Genomic DNA, 21179 nt, shown 5'->3' with positions numbered 1-21179 from the left:
GCCTATTAATCGGTTATTTAAAATTTCTATTGAACATTGAAGAACAAAGAGTATTAGAAAAAATTATTATTTCGAATGACTTTGTCAGTTAATTACTTCATCAAATTTTTATATTTACCAGTATAGAGTTGTGAAGATTATTAAAGTTTTGATTGAGATCATGAACCGTGATCAGTGAAGCTAAACCCTATCGGGTAGGGACAGGTATCAACCTCAGTACAATGGAAGATGGTTGCGTGATTTCTTTGATTGGTTGATATTAGACATTAACACCATTGGATGCCAACCAGCTCAGTGGTCTAAACGTTAGGCGTTCGCGCGCGAGAATGAAGACCCGTGGTTTGAATTTCGAGAGCGGGATCGTGGATGCGCACTTCCGAGGACTCCCACAATAGGACGAGACGGCCATCTAGTGCTTCCAAGTTTTCAATAATGGTCCAACATCATTCGGTTCATGATCTCAATCAAAAATTCTTAATAATAATATCATTTTTGTGAGGTAATCTAGTATTCAAAAGAAAGTTTATGTCACAAAAATTTCTAAATATTAAATTCAAATGTATAAATAAAAAAATACTTGTTATATCCTAGCGGAGAATGAATGCACAGCAATTGCTAGAAACTATTTAATGGACTATTATTGTATATATTCCTATTGGACAACTATTAAGTACATATTTTATTTGTATATTCATAATCCTTTTATCATAAGATTTCATTTGACCTAGTGACTATTATTATATGATTTACTATTTCGAGGTTATCCCCAATTGTCTTAGTTACAGTATCTTACACTCACAGCCACTTTTGGTTCGATCTTGTATAATTGTTATTTTTTATTTTATGGTATTATGTGCTTTGGTTGTTTGTACATAAATCAATTATGTCTGAAAGATGTTATTTATACAATGGAAGCTCTGTTGAGTTCTGAACTCAACGGGCAGGACAAGGTAGGAAGAATCAATAAAGACTCAGAGTTAACTGTAAACTGCTCGTACCGGTTAATGCGTCATCAGTTTGGCACGGTGCCAAGGTCGTATAAGTCAGTATTCTGTTGGTTATTTAGTCACGTAATATTTAAAGGGCTACAGGACATAAAAATACTCATGTTATTAATATTCTATCAACCAATTTGACGTTTCACTATTTTTGATTAAAAGTACTTACCATGATCATTTATAACTATCAAGTTCCCAACATTAACCGTTACAAATCAACACTTTCCAATGTTTAAATTACTAAGAGAATTACCTAATGGTTCGAAAAAATTGTATTGAAAGTATCACAAACCTATGATAAATATATGCAAAAGCCTGTAAATACACGTGAGCTATTATTAATTTACCATATGTTTTGAAACATTTGATTAAATTTAGTTACAGACTATAGTTCAAAATAGTTTTATATTATTTAGTTACACTAAAGTTTTGTAAGATCAGTAGAATATAGAGAAAGAGTATAGTTTTTAAATTATCTAGACATTCTATTGTACAAGACATCAGTTCTCAAAGTTGAAGTAATTTACATCCACCCTATCTACAGTACCTACGGTACTATCCATGGAAATCTAAACTCACAAACTTCACTATATGCTCTAAAGATTCGTGAAAATTGATAATAAACAATTTGAGTATTTAGGAAGCGAATACTATATTCAGTAAGTATTACACCAAAAGGATTGACAAACATTTTCATGGTCTAAAATGTAGTTTAATTTATTTGTCCTGGAAGAAGGAAATGTGCAGCACAGTACTGAAACAAAACGATTTCTGACGTTTCGCGATATAATGTAAGCTACTTCTTCAGAATAAATAATTGAAGTTAATTTGACACAAGTTTAAATAATAAAAAGGAAATGATGCGAACGATCCAAAGAAGTAGACTTACATTAAGTCACGAAACGTCAAAAATTCAATATTTCTACTCATTGCGATATAATAAAAATATATTTATTATTGACTCTCCTCAAAGACCAACTTATTTGAAACTGTAAAAGCCTAACTTTAGTTGTGGTACCTATAAAAAACAGTGTTATGTACAGGAAATAGTTAATAAATTAACTGGGGCAAGATCGTGGATGCGCAATACTTAGGAGTCCCATACTGGGACGAAACGGCCGTCCAGTGCTTCCAGGTTTTGCATGATGGTCTAGCTTCAATTGAGTCATGACTTCAACTATTAAAAATATATTTATTAATAAGTTTTTTAAAATTATAACTCCATTAATAATAAATGATATTTGGTACTGTTAAATGTACTGGATCGGATTGTATCCAAATTTTTATATATTATTTTGATCAGATGTTTGGATATGGTATAAATATTTAATTCCAGCCATTTTTTTTATTCATCTACTTGAATAATTTGAAATCACAAGCTGCTAGTCGGATTGGTAAGTAAATCCTGTCAGTTAGAAAATCATTTATATTTGATAACGCGAAGTTGTTGCGGAGATTTCATTATTTCATATTTACTTTTTAGGCCGACAGCATAGTTTTATACCAAGAAAAAACTAACTGACAGTTATCAATCCCCATCCAAATTCCTGGATTATATTAGTGATATCTAGGTCATGGGTGTTCCCAAATTCCCTGGTACGGCCGAAAGTGGGAAGAATCAGCCCTCCTTCACGAAATGCTCTCACATGGCCAAGTGCATACAACCACTGCCAAGGAAATCCTACTCAATGTCTTCTCGCAGCATTACTGTTGTTTACGAAATTGAGAGGACGGAAAGCCAATATCCGGCGCTTTAACCGCGTTGGTGGACACTGAGAGTTCACCTAGGGGAGTCTAGAAACCATGATTTCAAACCAATGGTGCATATGGTCTCCAGGATCCTGAGAGAACAAATGGTGTATGAACCAATTGTTGGTCACTGGCTACCATGGGACTACATCTCCTGACGTTGCTCCACTGTCTTGTAGATTAGACCTTTAGTTCAAAGGCTTCGGGTATGGCTCCCTAAGAAAATCACCCGTCTCGGTTTGGACACCAAGACAGTATCCTAGCTTTCACAAAAATCGAATGATTTATGTGGTGCATATCTATTTGATACCTCCTTGTACCAATGTTTATGTGTTTAAATAAATAAATAAAAATTTATGAGTGGGATCTGTTGAGAAGTTCAATTATAGAACCAAATAGCTTTCTGGTACTTACTAATTTTCAGTGGTTATTTAGCTAAGATTATGCTGAAGTGTAATCTATGAAAGCCATTATATCAATCATAATTGCATGCTCATTAATAGTATAACTGAATATATATATAGTTTTTCAGTGCTATGAGCTTTAGAATACTTCTCCAATTCCCCAAAATTCTTGATAAAAACTAACATAATATTAAATAAAATCTTAATTCTTATCACTTTCATTTACTATCATATGTATATATGAAGCTGATTGTTAACGCCATGTCAAATAACATTAAATAAGTAACAGATTAAATTTGCTCTCAAATAGTTTATTTGAAATACTTAGATCTAAAAGTAACAAGAAAACTAAAAAAATATGGGGTCTACCAAAAATATTCAAGAATATCTTGCTTTTACAATCGGTTTTAGATGTGTATAGTTCTGTTTATTATGCTTTGGAGATTTCTTCAGCTTGTACAAATTCTAAATCGATTGCATTAATAAATTGTCAAACATAATGTTAAGGTCTCTTTCGGTCTCATCAACTAAATAGGAAATCTGTCAGTCAAAACCAAACTCATGATTTCTTTAGACATATCTTCTTTGCTCACTAACATTTCCTTACTAAAAACAATGGTTTTTATATGTAATTAACCTACTTATTTGATACAGTTAAATAACCAATTTTCAGGTTCATAATGAAAGTATATTTTGAATTTAACAATCAATTTTACAGACCCAAAGTTTCTTCTGACAAAACTAGAGAGTTGCTCATTTAGGAATGGAAAAATCGGCCAACTTTTCAAAGCCCCTACACAATCAACAGGTTTATAGTAGTTACAAATGTAATGACCAAGTTCAGTTTACTTTAAAGGTTTAATTTCATCTATCTATTTATCATCTTAATCATTAAAAAAGAACGTAATGGCAATATCTCTTTTCTTCAACGTCTTATTAACGAGAAGATTGAATAAAACGTTAAGAAGGATATATCGTAAGTTAACATCAGTTGGTCAATACACTCATTTTTAAAGCTCTGTACTTCTCAGGTATAAACAAAACCTAGTGAAAGGTTTAATACATTGTCCAAAACGTATTTTCTCCGACAATGCCATTGAAGCCGTTTTAGGTACTATCTGAAACTTTATCGATATGAAAGCATATGCAGCAAAATTTATCAATGAACATGTTACTTAGGTTCGGAAAAAGGGAGTGATAATTTCTGTTCCTAAGAAGCTGATATTCCTGAAATCCAGGTTTTTTTTGAACAACATTTTAAGTGAATTAAAAACATAACGAGTAAGGAAAGCTGAAAACACATACCTTACCGCGAAAACGTGCATCCCGTTTTATAACCGACCCATTATTCTGACTAGAAATAAAAAACCGCAAATTCACCTCATATATGTATATTTATCAGTTCAGCTACTCTTGTTGCATCCAGTTGCATCAAAATTACAATTAGACGATTCTGTCACTGTATTTTTAAACATCATTATGCCTGGTTAAGTAAAAGATCAGTAAAAGAATTGAGAGTGCTATATTCTTTCACCTAATTGATAAAAAATATTAAGTAGATATAACCGATAAATTTAAAATCGTCCAACGAATCCCACCAAATATATCACATGGTTTAGGTTAACTAAACCTTAATAGATCCAATATTTTACAAGTTTAACTTCTATCGATTCTTGATATTACATGACCATTGTTCATTGGTCTCATACTTCATATGATTGTAGCACACCAGTCAAGACTATTTACTAGGAATGTAAATAAAAATCAGTCACTGGTAAGACCGGAATTATTATTAATGTAGTTGTGCTATATCTAGAGCTTAGATTCCTAATATAACGCGCATAACTTGAGCACTCGAACGCTAGGACCCACCAAGTCCCAAATGAGAAGAAATAAAACAAGTGAAAGGAATGCCATTACAAACAGTATCAATTATGGTAAAAAACTGTCAGGTATTTATAAATTTTAGTAAAACCGAAATCAATATCATAGTCATTTAATCCGAATATAAGGGGTTTTAGCGTTTGTCCAATAGATAAGCTACACGTAGGGATTTTGAAATATTCTTCCAAAAGATGATTGGATTGAATATCTTCTACTGTTTTTGAGTTTCTTAGATCTTTCTCTAGTTCACTCGTGAGCTATTTTCACAAGTTGATTTTCAGATATAATTAAATTTACATAAACATCTAAATTTTAAAAGGTTATCTAATATATCACCAATTAAGTAGTATATTTTACCTGTATTTTAGTATAGAGTCATGATTAGAAATAAAATATGAAAGAATTGAAATAGATTCATTTTGTGATCCATCCATTTTGTTTAGTTTTTTTGTAAATATAATCTACTTATGATTGAATGAGTTATAAATATATATTTGTTTATTATTTTAACAGGGATGAAAGAAACTTATATAAAGTGAACAAATATAAATGTTACATAATTAATGAACTTAAGGTTAGGTTGAATTTTAAGAATGATAAATATGAATATTGATTTTTCTTTCTTTCTGATAATTAATTATTAATATCAGAAGGGGTTTTTTCTGGATATTTTAGTCATTTTAATAGTTGAAATCATCAGTCAATTGACGATAGATCACCATGGAAAACCTGGACGGTCATTTCATTATATTATGGGACACCTTAACAATGCGAATCCACGAGATTAGAGGTTTCTCATGATGATGGTCTAGCTTCAATTGACGTATGATCTCAACTATTAAAATTAGTTATTAGTTACTAAAAATGAACAGTCTATAGGAAGACAGAATAAAAGTCTATTAGCTTTTTATAAATATGATAAGAATCTGACATTAAAATATTAGGTTTGTAGAGATTTTATACAACTAAAAGGTAACTTAATGTTGATAACGAATCATAGAATATTGAAGTGTTATGGATTATTCAAAGGCGTCTATGACCTCTGTTGGGGCTTGTCATTAGTGAATATTCACAATTTTATACGTGATAGAGTAAAAGACAATTAGGTCTGACAGTACGTATGATAATACACAATTAATATCTGGAAATTTAGTAATCATAAAATATGTTAATAATATACAGCAAATATAATCTGTAAACACTAGTGGCACCCTGAATTAGTTGATTAAAATCCAATTGTTGAAAACTGTTATTGGATAAGAAACTCTACTTGGACTTTACGTTAAGTCAGTTCCTCATTTTTATGTTCCTAATAATTAAATCGACTGGAGTCAGACAAGGCTGCCTACTCTTCCCTTTCTTCGTTCTTCTGGTGGTTGACTAGATTATGAAAACCTCGACATCTGAGCGAAAGTATGAAATATAATAGACAGCTCGGAATCAATTAAAAGATTTGGACTTCGAAGATGACCTAACACTTCTACCCCATACACATGAATTGGATTGGCAAGGCGAGGACAACATTCCTACAATTGAAGAACATATGGAACTCAAAACAACTCTCAACCAATATCGAAGTCAGAATACTTAATACGAACGTCAAGGCAGTCCTACTATACGGAGTTGAAACTTGGAGAACTACCACATCCATCATCCAAAAGGTACAGGCATTTATAAACAATTGTTTACATAAGATACTCAGTGTCCGTTGGTTGGATACCATCAGCAACAGCCTTCTGTGTGAGAGGACAAACCAGCTTTCATCTGGAGAGGAAACTAGGAAACGACATTGGAATTGGATAGGATATAGATTGAGGAAATCATCAAACTGCATCAGGAGGCAAGCGCTAACTTGGAATGTTGAAGAGAAGGGGAAAAGAGGAAGGTCGAAGGACACATAACGCCGGGAAATAGAAACAGATATGAAAAGGATGAATAACAACTAAAAAGAACTGGAAAGGATTGTCCAGGAAAGGATTGGATGGAAAATGTTGTAATCGGCCTGTGCTCCTTGACGAGGGGTAATAGACGTAAGTAAGTAAGTAATAATTTAATCCTCATAAGCTAGAAACCATTGTTTTTAGTTGTGTGAATCTATGCCTGAAATCAGATGAAAAATGGGCTAAATTTATTTTTCAAAGTTTTACCAAAAACAAATGATGATTATGTAAATATAAGGCATCACATATTTGTGTAAATAATGTCAGAAGTTAGAATGTTTCTGATTGTTTCATCTATAGTGACTACTATCGGTGCTGAAAGTTAGGTGCGGCTAAACCAAAACGTGGCATCAGTGCTTGCAGTCACTAACTACTGGTCTGAGCCATGTTGGTAGATTCAGACTACTTGTTTGGGTTCCGCATGACTATCATATTGAATGGTTAGAGACTCTGGGTAACATGGATCAGAATCAGTCACATTGGCGTAGGTGTATACACTCTCTGTCTTTCTTTAAACCGTGAGATTAAAATTACTTTATACCTTTCTCTCTACGAACCAGTTATTTCTCCCTGTATCATATCCTTATATGCAATCTTTCTTTTATATATTACTTCCATTGAAGTAACTACTTCTATGAATTTGGTGTTTATCTTGTTGTGCTAATGAGGTGTGGTAACTTGGACCGATGTTTATATCTGCATGGTCCTATATTGTGACTGACTGACTATCGGTGCCATTTAACACTGTTAGTAGAGCACGAATTAATATTTCTGATGACTAAAATTTCGCCTTTTTTCATTAAATCAAAACTCATACTTTGAATAAAAGGGATGTGTAAAATGGTTGAAAATTTAGGAAAATGGTGTTTATTATAATGAAACTTTAAAAAACTAAAAAACCAAAAACATTTATGTTTTAAAGAAACTGCAAAATTTGATATACTGGTAATTGCAGGAGTTATGTATACAGCTGCATAAGTGAATATATCAATTAGGTTATTGTATTTTCGTAATATTAAAAGCGAGACCAGTGTATCCATTAATTATCCAGTGTTTATTCAAAATAAAAGTTTTGGATTTTATCAAAAATTAGATATTTACTTATAAGCAAAGATCAATGGTGACAAGCAGTGGAATCTAGGACTCGCGTTTCTTCCTATTCAAGATCAATCATCTGGATGCACCTGCGTTCCAGATATTATGTTCATCGCAGAACTCCTATCCATTACCATTCGTTTCAAACACCATTGCATCATCCACTTAGCTACTGAGTCCTTATAGTTACTAGCTTGTATAATGACGTAAACAATCAATACAAAATGATTTAGATATTTACTTGCTTAATTTATCAAAAACAAAATGTATTATAACCAACAAATGTAATTTATGATATAAATAAATTGTATATTAGAATGTGTGCTCCTAGTTTGTTATCTCAATCGGAAAACTTCTGATTTTATGTTTATCTTTAAAATCAATATACACAAATGAGAAAAACAACTTCAATGCAGTACGAATCAAGTTTTAATATAGACAGAGTTGTAAATTCAAGTTCAATGTATACCTTTCTATTGAAAATTAAGTACAGCTGTAATAACAACTCAATATTTTTATTACTATTAGATTAAATATTGACTAAGGTATCATACTGATTAATTTAAAGCATTGATATAATTCATTCTGCTCTAATTATTTCATTTATGTTTAAAATATAAGTAAATATAGAGTGAAACCTATGGGATTTTAGTAAACAATAACATATTAACAGCAATAGGGACTAGAAAATCGTTATTATCAAGGTTTAAGTTGTTACTTTGTATTATTTAAACTTGGATTAATTTTAATTTGGTTATTTATTTTCTGAAGAAGTTGGTTGCACTGAGTCACAAAACGTTAAAAAATCTAATTATTTTTACTCACTGTGACATTACAAATGTATTAATTTATTTAGAAAAACGTTAATTTGTTTGTTTCAGTAAGTAACAAAAGTTTAAACATGTGCATCCTCTGTTAAAACCACCTGCTTCAGTTTGGTTACCCGGGCAGTATCCTAATCCTCACATAGATCGAATGATTTATATGGTGTATATCTATTTGGTACCTTCTTGTACCACTGTTTATGTGTTTAAATAAATCGATAACAGGAAAGGAACAACGAATTAGTTTCATCTAGTTAATAACGTTCAATATTATGTCTTACTGTGAACTTTGAAAATGAAATGTATCCATTTCCTTAACATTCATTTATATAACAAATAGTATGTGTTAGATTTCAATAAGTCATTAATTAGTTGACTGAAGTAAACTAGAATAATGCCTTAATTACAATTATGACAAAATGACTAGTGTATAAATTCTAAGCATTGATCTTTCTTACCATCTTTTAAAATTAACATTTTTTAGTATGATCAGTTATCAAAACAAATAAGTTTAGATGAAAACAAACAATTAGAAACATTTTTGTAAGCAATGATGGATAGTGGCTAGCAGTGGAATGCAGGACGCGCGTTTCGTCCTATTCGGGGCTCGTCAGCTGGATGTATCTGCATCTCAGAGCTAATGTTCACTCTGGGACTCGAACCCAGTACCATTCGCTTCAAACGTCATCGCATTATCTACTTAGCTACTGAGTCCTGATAGCCACTTGCTTGTGCAATAGGGTGAATTTAAATTCACTTGGTATACTATACATATGATATATATGTGTAGTGAAAATCAGTCAATGTATACATTAACTAAAAATATCAATTTATTATTTGTTTTAGAATGCTTTGTTTTCCTTATTAACTTTCAGAATAACTAAAAGCTTTATAAAATCTTTATATTTAATCAAAATAACCTAATATCTGTCTATTAACTAAATATTAATACCTACTTATTATTACTGAACTTATATAAAGTTATTCAATAGTCAATTCAATTATATGTAACATATATAGATATTATGTATAAACATATTCACATTTTTTTATAAACCCGCATATAGGGAAGGGAGAAAAACAGAAACTAATACCTTATTATACGAATATTCGTCAAGATTAGAACAAATAGTTTGACAGTAATTGAGCGCCGAGTATAGAGAAGTCATTATATGTGAAAATTATATTTGAAACATTCTCAGCGATTGAAACATAACTAATTCCAACGTTTCGTCCAACTAACTTGTTTGGACTTCTTCAGGGTAATAATCAAAATCAAAATTATCAAAGAAATATATAGCTTTTTAACAATCAGGATTTGATAATTTTGATTTTGATTATTACCCTGAAGAAGTCCAAACAAGTCAGTTGGACGAAACGTTGGAATTAGTGATATTTCAATCGCTGAGAATATTTCAAATATAATTTTCACATATAATAATACCTTATTATTTTGGGTTTAAATTTAAAGGAAGATAAAATATACACTAACTGTGAACACAAGTTGATATTTTACTTCCATTTCTTTTTCTAGACTTTTACCGCCTTATTATTAATATTATGTTTGTTTTTGTGTTATTTTTCGATGTTTATGTCAATTATTCATTTGTTTATATTAAACATAATTGACTGTTGATATTAATTTGGGAGAATGGAAAAACCTAAGTACAAAATCGATAATAGAAGGTAGTTTAGTTAATTATAATTTCTTTAATATGGTTTTTCATACTATTTTGTAAGTACTAAAGAAAAAACATAATCATTTGGTTCTAAAGATGTTGTTTTTTTACAGTATTTGCAAAACAACAAGAAATCTTATCCACTTTTAAAGAATATACAACTTAACTGTACAAGAAGTAAGAAAATAACAGTTTATAAGTGTTATAAATTGTGATCCTGTGTGCCCTGGTTATTGTATAACGCAACGATACCACCTATTGGAGAGCAGCGAATAACCGATCGAACTAGTGACGCATAAAACACTAGCCAGCAGCCTAGAGTCCTGATGGGTCCTGCTTCCTGTCTAACCCAGTCAGTTAAGTCCAGAACACCAATCTCAGACTCCACAATATGAATCATTTATTTCAAACATACTCGGTTTATATACCAATCAAACAGACCACAACGTACCAGAAAATATGAAACAACGTTTGTACAATATTTAGCCAAAAGTGACTGTGAATGAGAGAGGTAGAGTGATTAACAGACAGGGAATAATTCAAGAATAGTTACTCGTATAATAATAGTTCATAAGTCAAAATAAAACTCATAATAAGAGGGACGTGAATAATGAACAGTTTAGTTACATAACAATCATACAATAAAAATATACTCATGGTATTGGTTCATAAATAGATCCCAAAACTTACCATTCATTATTCTTATCGGGATATAACAATAAGGGTACAGAGATGGGCTTCAATTAAACTTAACAATCATTTTCATAAAACAAAAGTGAATAAAAAAATCTAGTGATAGTTCGATAAAGCGTCATCTGATAGACAAGATATAAAACGAAAATTAAATGAATTCAATTAAAACTATCAATAAATAAATCTAATTTCATCTCATTAAAATGTATAGAAGCCATAGCAATTAGAAAGCTTTAACCTAATCTTTATATTCGATAAAAGTTAATAGTTCACCTTCAACTTATTTGGTAACATAATCAAGCCAAATATACTAATCTTTCTTTTTTTTCATTTAACTGTAATAACCATTTGATGAATTAAACTCAACTGTATTTCGCTCCTTTATAAAATTTCTAAAGTTGTTTTATGGTACATAATAAAATTCTCTTCATATTCTGAAACTATCATCTCAATAGAAACAAAAGAAACCCCTTTGAAAAAAAGCCTTAACACTTAGTTCCTTTCATATGATATATTACTATTTCACAATTCAAATTGGAGCTTATTGGCTGATGAGAAAGTAACAGAATAAAATGAATTGTTAATATTCTAGAAATATTATCGTTTTTATTTTGTTTAAATAAAATAATGGTGAGACTATAATTTATGGACGAACCAATTATGTATAAGATAACAAGTATCGGATGTTGGCACGAAATTCATTCATCCATTTGGATAAATAGAGTTTTTGTATTATAGCTGATGTCAGTTCGTGATGAAAACCCTAAATCTAATTCCAAACCTTAACCATCAACTGTAAATCATAATTATAATTCCTCACACAAGTTTATAATCCTCATTTGGTCCTAGTTATTAGATGGACACTCTCAAGTTCAGTTTAGCGTCGCTCGAAAGTCGTCTATAAATTATAATCTCACCAAAATAATAATGAATTTGTTATACGAAACTATCGTTTTTCAAACTAGAAAGTAGACTACTGAATAGAAACACATTTAATTATTATGTGTACATTTCATGAAATACAGTTTTTTATAGTTTTCATGGAGTTTTTTTCGCTGAGCTGGGTGGTAAGAGCATATACAAACTGATAGACATAAATCCAGTCAAAAAGTTAGACAACCGTCAAAGCAGGAAAAGTAGCAAAGCAAGACAAATGGAGAATGAAATCCAATAGACCATTACTCCCCCGATTCTACGGCAGACCGAAAATACACAAACCAAACATCCCACTACGTTCAATTGTAGCACTCCTCGGAACACCAACATACAATTTGTCAAGAGAAAGTTCACGAATATTGAAACATTTAGTAGATTCATCCAACCTCATAATTCCTGGATCAGATTAAGAACATTCATATCAAAAACGAAGAGGTGATGATATTCTTCGAGGTAACAGTGTTATTCACCTCAACTGAACCAAGGTTAGCAAAGGAAACTCTATCCCTGCTACTAATCAACGACAAAAATCTCACAAAGTACGAGAAGCTTCAAAGTCAAAGTCTAAAAACACGATCAAACCATTCAGCTCAGAGAACAAAACTCCATCAAAATCATCCACCTGAGCTACAAATCTCCACGATCTCAAGATTTTCGTCAGTTAATTATGTAAATCATTGAAGGTTTGTTTCTAAATTCTTTTATTTTGGTCTAAATCATAGAAATTATAATCTAGTTGATTAGCAAATACCTGAATCCAATACCAAAAGAAGAATGAAAACGAGATCATCAAATTAATATGCATAACAAACAATCTCAGTCCTAATAATTGATGTTTACATTGATCGATATATACTATCAACAAATGAAAAACAGTTAACCTTTCAAATATAGAAATATATTTCTATGTCTAAACAACATTTAATTAAACTTTCATCAACACAACTCCGCTTAGAGCCCTTCTGGGGCTATCGCCGGTCTCAAGCCTGGATAAAGGAAGAGGGTTGGTCATGTGGTTAGCGACTCGCTACAAAAACTCTAACCAGAAAAAATTACTCATCAATACAAATCAATCTTTATTTGAATGATTTGAATGTTTGATGATGGGAGTTTTAAAAAAAGATGTAAAATCTGAACTAGAAATTCTTAAAAGAAAAAAGTGTGCAATTTTTGACCAGTATCAAAATTATTTTTTCGTTTTTTTCCTCTGGAATACAAGTTAACAACAAAATAGTTTCTAGTTAACCATTCAGTGAAACACCATGACTATTGTGTAAAACTATAGAATATATAGAAATCTTAATATCAAAAATTCAAAATAAGTATTTTGATTAAAACAACTTCCGTTTTCACTGTATATTATTTGATAAAATTTGACAGAAAAAGGAATATTTCATTTATTTCTCTCAGTTTGCATATTTCTGTCACAGTTTCTTTTTTCTAATGGCATAATCTATGACTCTATCGGATGATAACTCAATACTAACAGTTGAATTTATGAGTCAATGTAAGCTAACACCACTATTAAAAACCTGGAAGCACTAAACGGTCTACTTAAATACTATTTTACAAAGAATAAAAGTATAAGTCTCAAGGACTAGCTACAGGAACATAATTTTGAAATCAATGACATAAAATTCATCAGTCTATACTTCTAGCTTTGATTTAAAACAGTGTGGTAATTATTCAGTATTATTTGTAATCTCAATCACGGTTTTAATCGGTAAAATGTTTCGCTTTGAGACTAGACATCACTTCAAGTCTCGTTGCTTTTTTTCTTAGCCAATAATCTTAGTCTTCAAGTATAACTATCTTAAAACTATTCGGTGAACTAAACGTTTATACATTTTTCATTGTAAAAAGTAGTAATACAGATAATAGTACTTCACAATTGTAGTTTTATACTTGTGTACAAAGAAGAATTGTGTCTATTCGTTGGTTAGTCATATTATTATAGATATTATATGATACATTTTACAAAAAAACAACAGCTGTTACCAAAATTTACTATGCTGTATTCATCAATAAATCAAGGTAAACTGTAACAATGAGAATGGTATATGCAAGAATACAGATGAGGATTAAACCAAGTGTGAGAGAGAGAGAAAGGATTATTTCTGTCATGATATGACGCTCAACTTTTCAACTGAATGAATCATTTTTTCTCAGTACAATTCCTCTTTATTGAGACAAACTAGAGTATTACATAGGTACAAATAAAACTATTGAATGACAACTAAATTTTAACGGAAAATATAATAAAATTTCAATGAATAAAAATCTTTAAAATATTTTGTTAAAAACCGAATATTAAACCAGTTACAGCAAAATAAACAAACGTTTGAAGCAAGCTATACTAGGTTTAAGTACCGGATTGTACACACCAACTCTCGGATTCAAGTTAGTCTAACTGATGAGTCTGAAATAGGACGAAACATGCCTTTCGTATTTTATTGCTAGCTCTTATTCATCTCTGTCTATAAGTTAACACCATTTAAAAAGTGTGATATAAGTACTTGTTTTTTTTCAATATGTGATATGTAAATACAATATAATATAATAACAAAGAAGTGGCTAAATGACAATTCACAAAACTCTACAGACGTAATAAATACTTGGATATTTCTAGTAATTAATAAGATACAATAGTTTATTAGATCTCATTTTATTCCAGTACAATCTGTAACTAATATGAATCATTGTTTGCATATTAAATGTAAAAAAATTATTTCTTGTGAGTCCAAGTAATTAGTGTAACATCTGTGAAGTACAAACAATTGTGTTTCACTCCACCTTAAATCTTAGAAGGTCTGTCACGCGAAACTATAGAAAAAGATGGTTAGAGACCTTGAATGAGATGGCTCAAAATCGTTTGCAGCGGTACAGGTGCATCCACTCTTTGTGTTCTCCCAAATTCTAATCTTCTGAATTATTCATATCCCTTTTTTTCCTCTTTCCAAATTTATTTCACTGGATTATAATGCTGGAATAACATCTTCAAACACTAATCTTTCTGATTACTGCTTATACTTCTACTACCTCTACCACCATGGGATTTGAATCGACAACTTCATCTCTTTCATAATGGCAACTTGAACTGATGTACGTACGTACAAAGTTCTATGTTGTTGCTGACTAACTGACCGACTGTCACATAAATTTATAACAGTTATCTACTCATGTAAACGTAATCTCAATAAACTGTTCAGAAAACAACAAGTAAAACCATTATTCCTACATTTGATTCTTATTAATAGTATGAAAAATTCTAATCTAATTCATCTTTTACTCCCTAATTATAACAGATGAATAAACAATCTTAAACATTAAATTAAATAGATCTTCATTCAATATTGATTAATTTTTATTACATAACCATTTAGAATAAGATCAATTATTTTGTTCACTCGATTCAACAGAGTGTTCAATTCACTTATCTTTTTTTTTCTTCTTCTTCTTCATAACTTTCATTTCATATCGATTTATTGTTTGTTTGTCTTTTCTTACTACTATCATTTATCATATAAACAGTAAACAGAAGTAAATATTTATCGAATCATATAAAGTGAAAAGTAAATAAATACCAATAAACTTATTTTTGAATTTATCATGAATAAATAAAGAATGAATATTAATTTTTTTGATTGAAATCATGAACCGATCGATGTTAGACCACCATTGAAAACCTGGAAGCACTGGATGGCCGTTTCGTCATATTGTGGGACTCCTCAGCAGTGCGTATCCACGATCGTGCCTGGCAAAATTCGAATCCAGGACCTTCAGTCTTGCGCGCAAACGCTTAACTTAACATCAATCGGTTCATGATCTCAATCAAAAAACTTAACAATCTTCACAACCCCTAAACTGATAATGAATATTTATAATTGAAATTAACGATTTAAAAAAATCAAATAAACATGATTATCAGTATTGAGTTATAGAGATTATAAAGTTTTTTTGGATTAACATCACGAACCGATTGATGTTCGATCATTATTGAACATCTAAAAGTGCTGAATGGTTATTTCATTTTATTGTAGAAGTTGTCAACAGTGCGCATCCACGATCCTACTCACAGGATTCTGGTTTTCAATGGTCCATGATCTCAATCAAAAACATATATTTAACAAACATATATTTAAGGAGTTATTATAAAATTTCCTATGGAAAATTCATTCTTTATTTATAAGCCCCTATCATTTTTCAGTTTATTGATAGTATACATAAAATCAAACTATTGTGTTATATCAAACAATCCATTCTATATCTATTCATAAAGAAAGTTGAAGTGACTAATTCAAAGAAGCTTGATTTACTTTTTTCATTAAATTGATATTAAACCAATAAGTTATTGACAGGAAACTTTGGACAGAGTTTTCGTGCTACTTATCACTCGTTAGTGAAGTAAACCCGTAATTTCAAGAAAATTGATGCTCTTGTCTAACCGTTGGAACATTAGATTCTAGAACAAATGCAGAACTAATAAGTTATTTAATTCCAGCAAGTTTACAATGGTTCTTAAATTCGTATCAGTCTATGATGAAAAAAGCTTGCGAATTAAATTATTAACTAACTAATTACCAAAGTCATTATATATATGATGCATGCTTCGTATGTTCACAGATACAAGTAGTATGTAACACTAATCAGAAGTAGAATGCCTGACAGCAGAAGATTGAGAAGATCGAATTGAAGATAAAAGGAATGTAAACAGAGAGTAATTGTAATAATAATGGAGGAACAACGGAGTATCCAAGAGACAACTGATGAAAGGTATGCAAATGACATATTTAGTGTATGCTTTCCATATTTTGCGAAAACGCTGTATAATTTCACATTAAAAAATAAATTGGTTATCTCCACCTAAGCTTTTCATCCATAATAAGTATGACCCATCATTTAATTACAAAGTAACTAATTATTAGTATTTGTTAAAAAATAATTGGTAAACGGAGAAGTTCATCACATTAGATTATGATCTATCAAATTCATTCGAATTACAGTATAATTATTAACAAACATAAGAATATACTAGCTCAATATAATAGGTGACAGGTTCATTGAAATTAGATTGTCATTTCTTTTTGTTAAAGTTTCATTATGTTTAAATATTTTGTCAAACTTGGTATGTTTAGTAATAACAAAGTGTATCCTAAGTTTACTTCACAATTCTATATCTATTTATATGAATATTCGTCAATATTAGAAAGAATAATTTGACAAAAATTGGGCATCGATTATAGAAAAGTGAAAATTGTGTTCTGAAATAATCTTAGTGATTAAAATTTAAATAATTTGAACGTTTCGTCCAGTTAACTTATCGGAGCTTTAGGGTAATAATCAAGATGAAAATCATCAAAGAAATATATATAGCGTATCTCTTTATTTGCTGTCTTTACTTTTAGTTAGCGTTTTTTAGCGAGTTAGTTTTCTACGAGATGGGGTCGCTAACCCCATGCCCAACCCTCCTCCTTTGTCCGGGCTTGAGACCGGCAGTAGCCCCCATAGGGACTCCAGGCGGAGTTCTTTTATTGACAGAGTGAAATTGAAATATTATAATCACTAAATCAATTTAATTTTTCTACACCTTTTCAAACAAATTAATAGTTAAAGGTTACTGATCGCATAATTTATACTAATCCGAACGTTTTTACAAAGTCATGTTAGGAGTATGCAAAAGGAATATATGGCGACCAATATGAAATATTTCAAGTTTTCTCCTGCTTATTTGGCTTGAAACCATCATGCTTATAGTTACTAATAGTAAACCAAATCATTTGAAAGTTTTCTTTTCTTATTTTCGGTACACTACTCAACAATTTAAAATTGGTGAATTATTTTTTTTGCAATACAATTTGCATCTAATGACATAGAGTTCATAATTAAGTTATTAGCGCGAAATTAGTATTTAATGGTTACAAGAATGAAGTATACAATAATCATGTAATTATAAGCAAAAATGAATGATGACTAGCAGTGATATCCAGGACGCATGTTTCGACCTTCTCAAGACTGGTCAGCTGAATATAGCTGCATTTCAGATTTGATGTTGACTCTGAAACTTAAACCCAATAACATTCGCTTCAAACATCATTACGTTATTCACTTAGCTATTGAGTCCTGATAGTCACTAGCCTGTACAATGGATTGAAGTTTAAATTCAGTTGGTATTGCTTAAAAATGTAATTGGTCAGTTTGAGATATCGGTACATCAAACTGATGAGTCCTGGATTCCATTACGAGCCACCATCTCTCTTTACTTACAATGCTTGTGAATTAAGACAATATCAAGACAATACGCACAGTTTGCACATATGTCAATAAGATTATTCGTTTGAAAATTTCCATTGATATTTAAAACTGCAATCAGTCGCTTTGCTTAAAATGCTTGTAACTTAAAACAATATCAACGCTATCCTCAAAGGATGTCCATATACAAATTGTAGTCCTAAACATCAATGAAAATATTTCAATAAATAATGGAAAACAAATTGTTATCAGAAGGAGTTTTGTGGAACTGTTTATTTTAAACTAAGACTTATCATTTAAACTTGGTTTAGTGTACTCCTCCACTTTTATCATCATCTTCTAATGATTATGTCATCTAATATATTCACATAAATCATATCAATATAACTTATAAATTAATCTCAGAAGGGCTGTTTTTGTTGATATTATAGTTTAATAGTTGAGATCATGAGTCAATTGAAGATAGATCACAATGGAAAACCTGCATGTACTGGACGGCCGTTTCGTCTTAGTATAGGAATTCACAGAAGTGCGCATTCACCATTGCGACTCACCAGATTCGAACCAAGGACCTACCACTAGACCACTGAGCTGTCCGACATTCAACGTTGTTAATGTCTAATCTCAACTAATCCACGAAATTTAGCCACAAATTCACCATTGTCATTAGTGAGTTACTACCTCACAACAGACCCGGTTGAACTCCACTGTTCACTGTATCTCACTAAGAACTCTATAAAATACCTCTTGAAGCCAGTCACTAGTAAGCATATATTAATTAATATCAGAAAGAGTTTATTTCAATAGTTGAGATCATGAATCAAAATAAATTATATAATTCATTGTCACAACAACAATAATAAAAATAATAATTACGAATATCTAACTATACTTACTTGGTATACAATCACAAAATGATGCTATACAATTAATTGTAAAATATGGTAACCAACATATTGTAAATGAACCTAATATTACACCTAATGTAATTGCTGCTTTATGTGCATTACATATTTGTTTTTCTGGATAATTTATTATTATTTGTTGACGTGTTATATCATTCCCATTATTATTATTATTATTATTATTATTATTATTATAGGTATTCCATGATGAATTTCTTGATATATTATATAATGGTAAACTATGTTTACGTCTTGTATTCATTGATTGATCTATAGTTATATATGAATGATGATTTGTAAATTGTATTGATTTATTGATTGTATTTATTATTAAATCATTTTTATTTGTTATATTCATATAATTTAATGAATCATTGAATTGTTTATTATTATTTAATTGTGTTGAAATTTTTAATGGATTCATTGAGATTGTTATTGATTTATTGATAATATGATCATTTAAATCAATAGAATTTAAATTTAAAAATGTTTTACATTTTTTTAAAAAATTTGATGAATTATGTAATAAATCAATAAATTGTTTATGATGATGATGATGATTCAAATTTAAATGATTTGAATAATTTTTTTTAAAATTTGAAAATATATTTAATCGATTAATATGTTGTTTTGTTACTAAAAATAAATATGTATATATTATTATCATAATCAATAATGGGATAATAAAACTAAATATTGTATTGGTTATTGTATAAAATAGATTAACTTTATGAATACATATAAAATTTTTTTGTATTTTATAAATCGATAATAAATTGATTTGTTTGAATGGAATTTCATGAATTGATGATTCAATTGTATAATTTTGATTTGTATCATATGTATTGATTACATTATTATTATTATTATTATTGATTGTTATAGATTGTTTATCATTAATATGATTCCAATTTAATTGAATTGGGATAATTGTGATTAAAAAGGCTAAAAACCATAAACTTATTAATATAATTAATAAATATTTTAATTTAATACAACGTGAATAATTTAATGGTGATTTAATATAAATAAAACGATCAAATGCCATAATCACTAAATGTAATATAGTGACTGTGCAAAATAATTTATCTAATGAAAAAAATAATTTAATAATTAAATCATTAAAATATAATGGATGAATAAGATTATAAATGATATTAAATAACATAATTATACTAGAATATATAATATTTGTAATAGATAATGATATAAAAATATATTTGATTTATGCCTTAAATGTCTATCATTAAATGCTATAAAACATGCTAATGAATTACCAATAATTGTTAATATTACAATAATAATTGGTATAATAATATTCCATTGTAATAAATCATAATAATGATCATAATAATGTAATGATTTTATAATGGAATAAATATTTGAATTCATTTGATATGTTGATGGTAAATCATAAAATGTTTTTATAAATAATAAACATGTTTGATTATTGATGAATTCAATAAAAGTTAAATTCAATTCAATACTATTGTTCATTGAATATTTTTTGTTTTTTATAATACGACTGAATTTAATTAATTAATTAATTATTTAATTATTTCATAATTATAAAATAATTTAATTCATTTATTATATTTAATTATTAATTTGATAATAATTTATTAGAAATGATGTTTTTTTATTAAATTTTGAATTATTTAGTTAAGGATACAGAAATATTATCTTTATTTATTTGAATAATTTTTTTTGTTTTTTTTATATCTAATTGAAATCTGATTGGTCGTTCATTGAATGAACCAATAAGAATTGAATGGAAATGTTATATCCCGATAAGAATAATGAATGGTAAGTTTTGGGATCTA

At 29.6% G+C, this 21179-nt stretch overlaps 1 protein-coding gene across 1 annotated transcript in view; it reads right to left on the bottom strand.

Moving 5' to 3' along the window:
* Window positions 1–20853, bottom strand: part of HRH2 (Histamine H2 receptor) — a 28318-nt gene extending 7465 nt beyond the window's left edge. Inside the window, exon 1 of the mRNA XM_035730236.2 lies at window positions 19348–20853. Within this exon, the coding sequence (XP_035586727.2) occupies window positions 19348–20524 (1177 nt within the window). The 5' untranslated portion in view covers window positions 20525–20853. The remainder of the gene's footprint in view (window positions 1–19347) is intronic.
* Window positions 20854–21179: the final 326 nt, after the last annotated feature.

The sequence above is a fragment of the Schistosoma haematobium genome, chromosome 3, assembly GCF_000699445.3.
Source record: "Schistosoma haematobium chromosome 3, whole genome shotgun sequence".
Lineage (NCBI taxonomy): Eukaryota > Metazoa > Platyhelminthes > Trematoda > Strigeidida > Schistosomatidae > Schistosoma > Schistosoma haematobium.
This window is presented reverse-complemented; position numbering and strand designations above follow the sequence as displayed.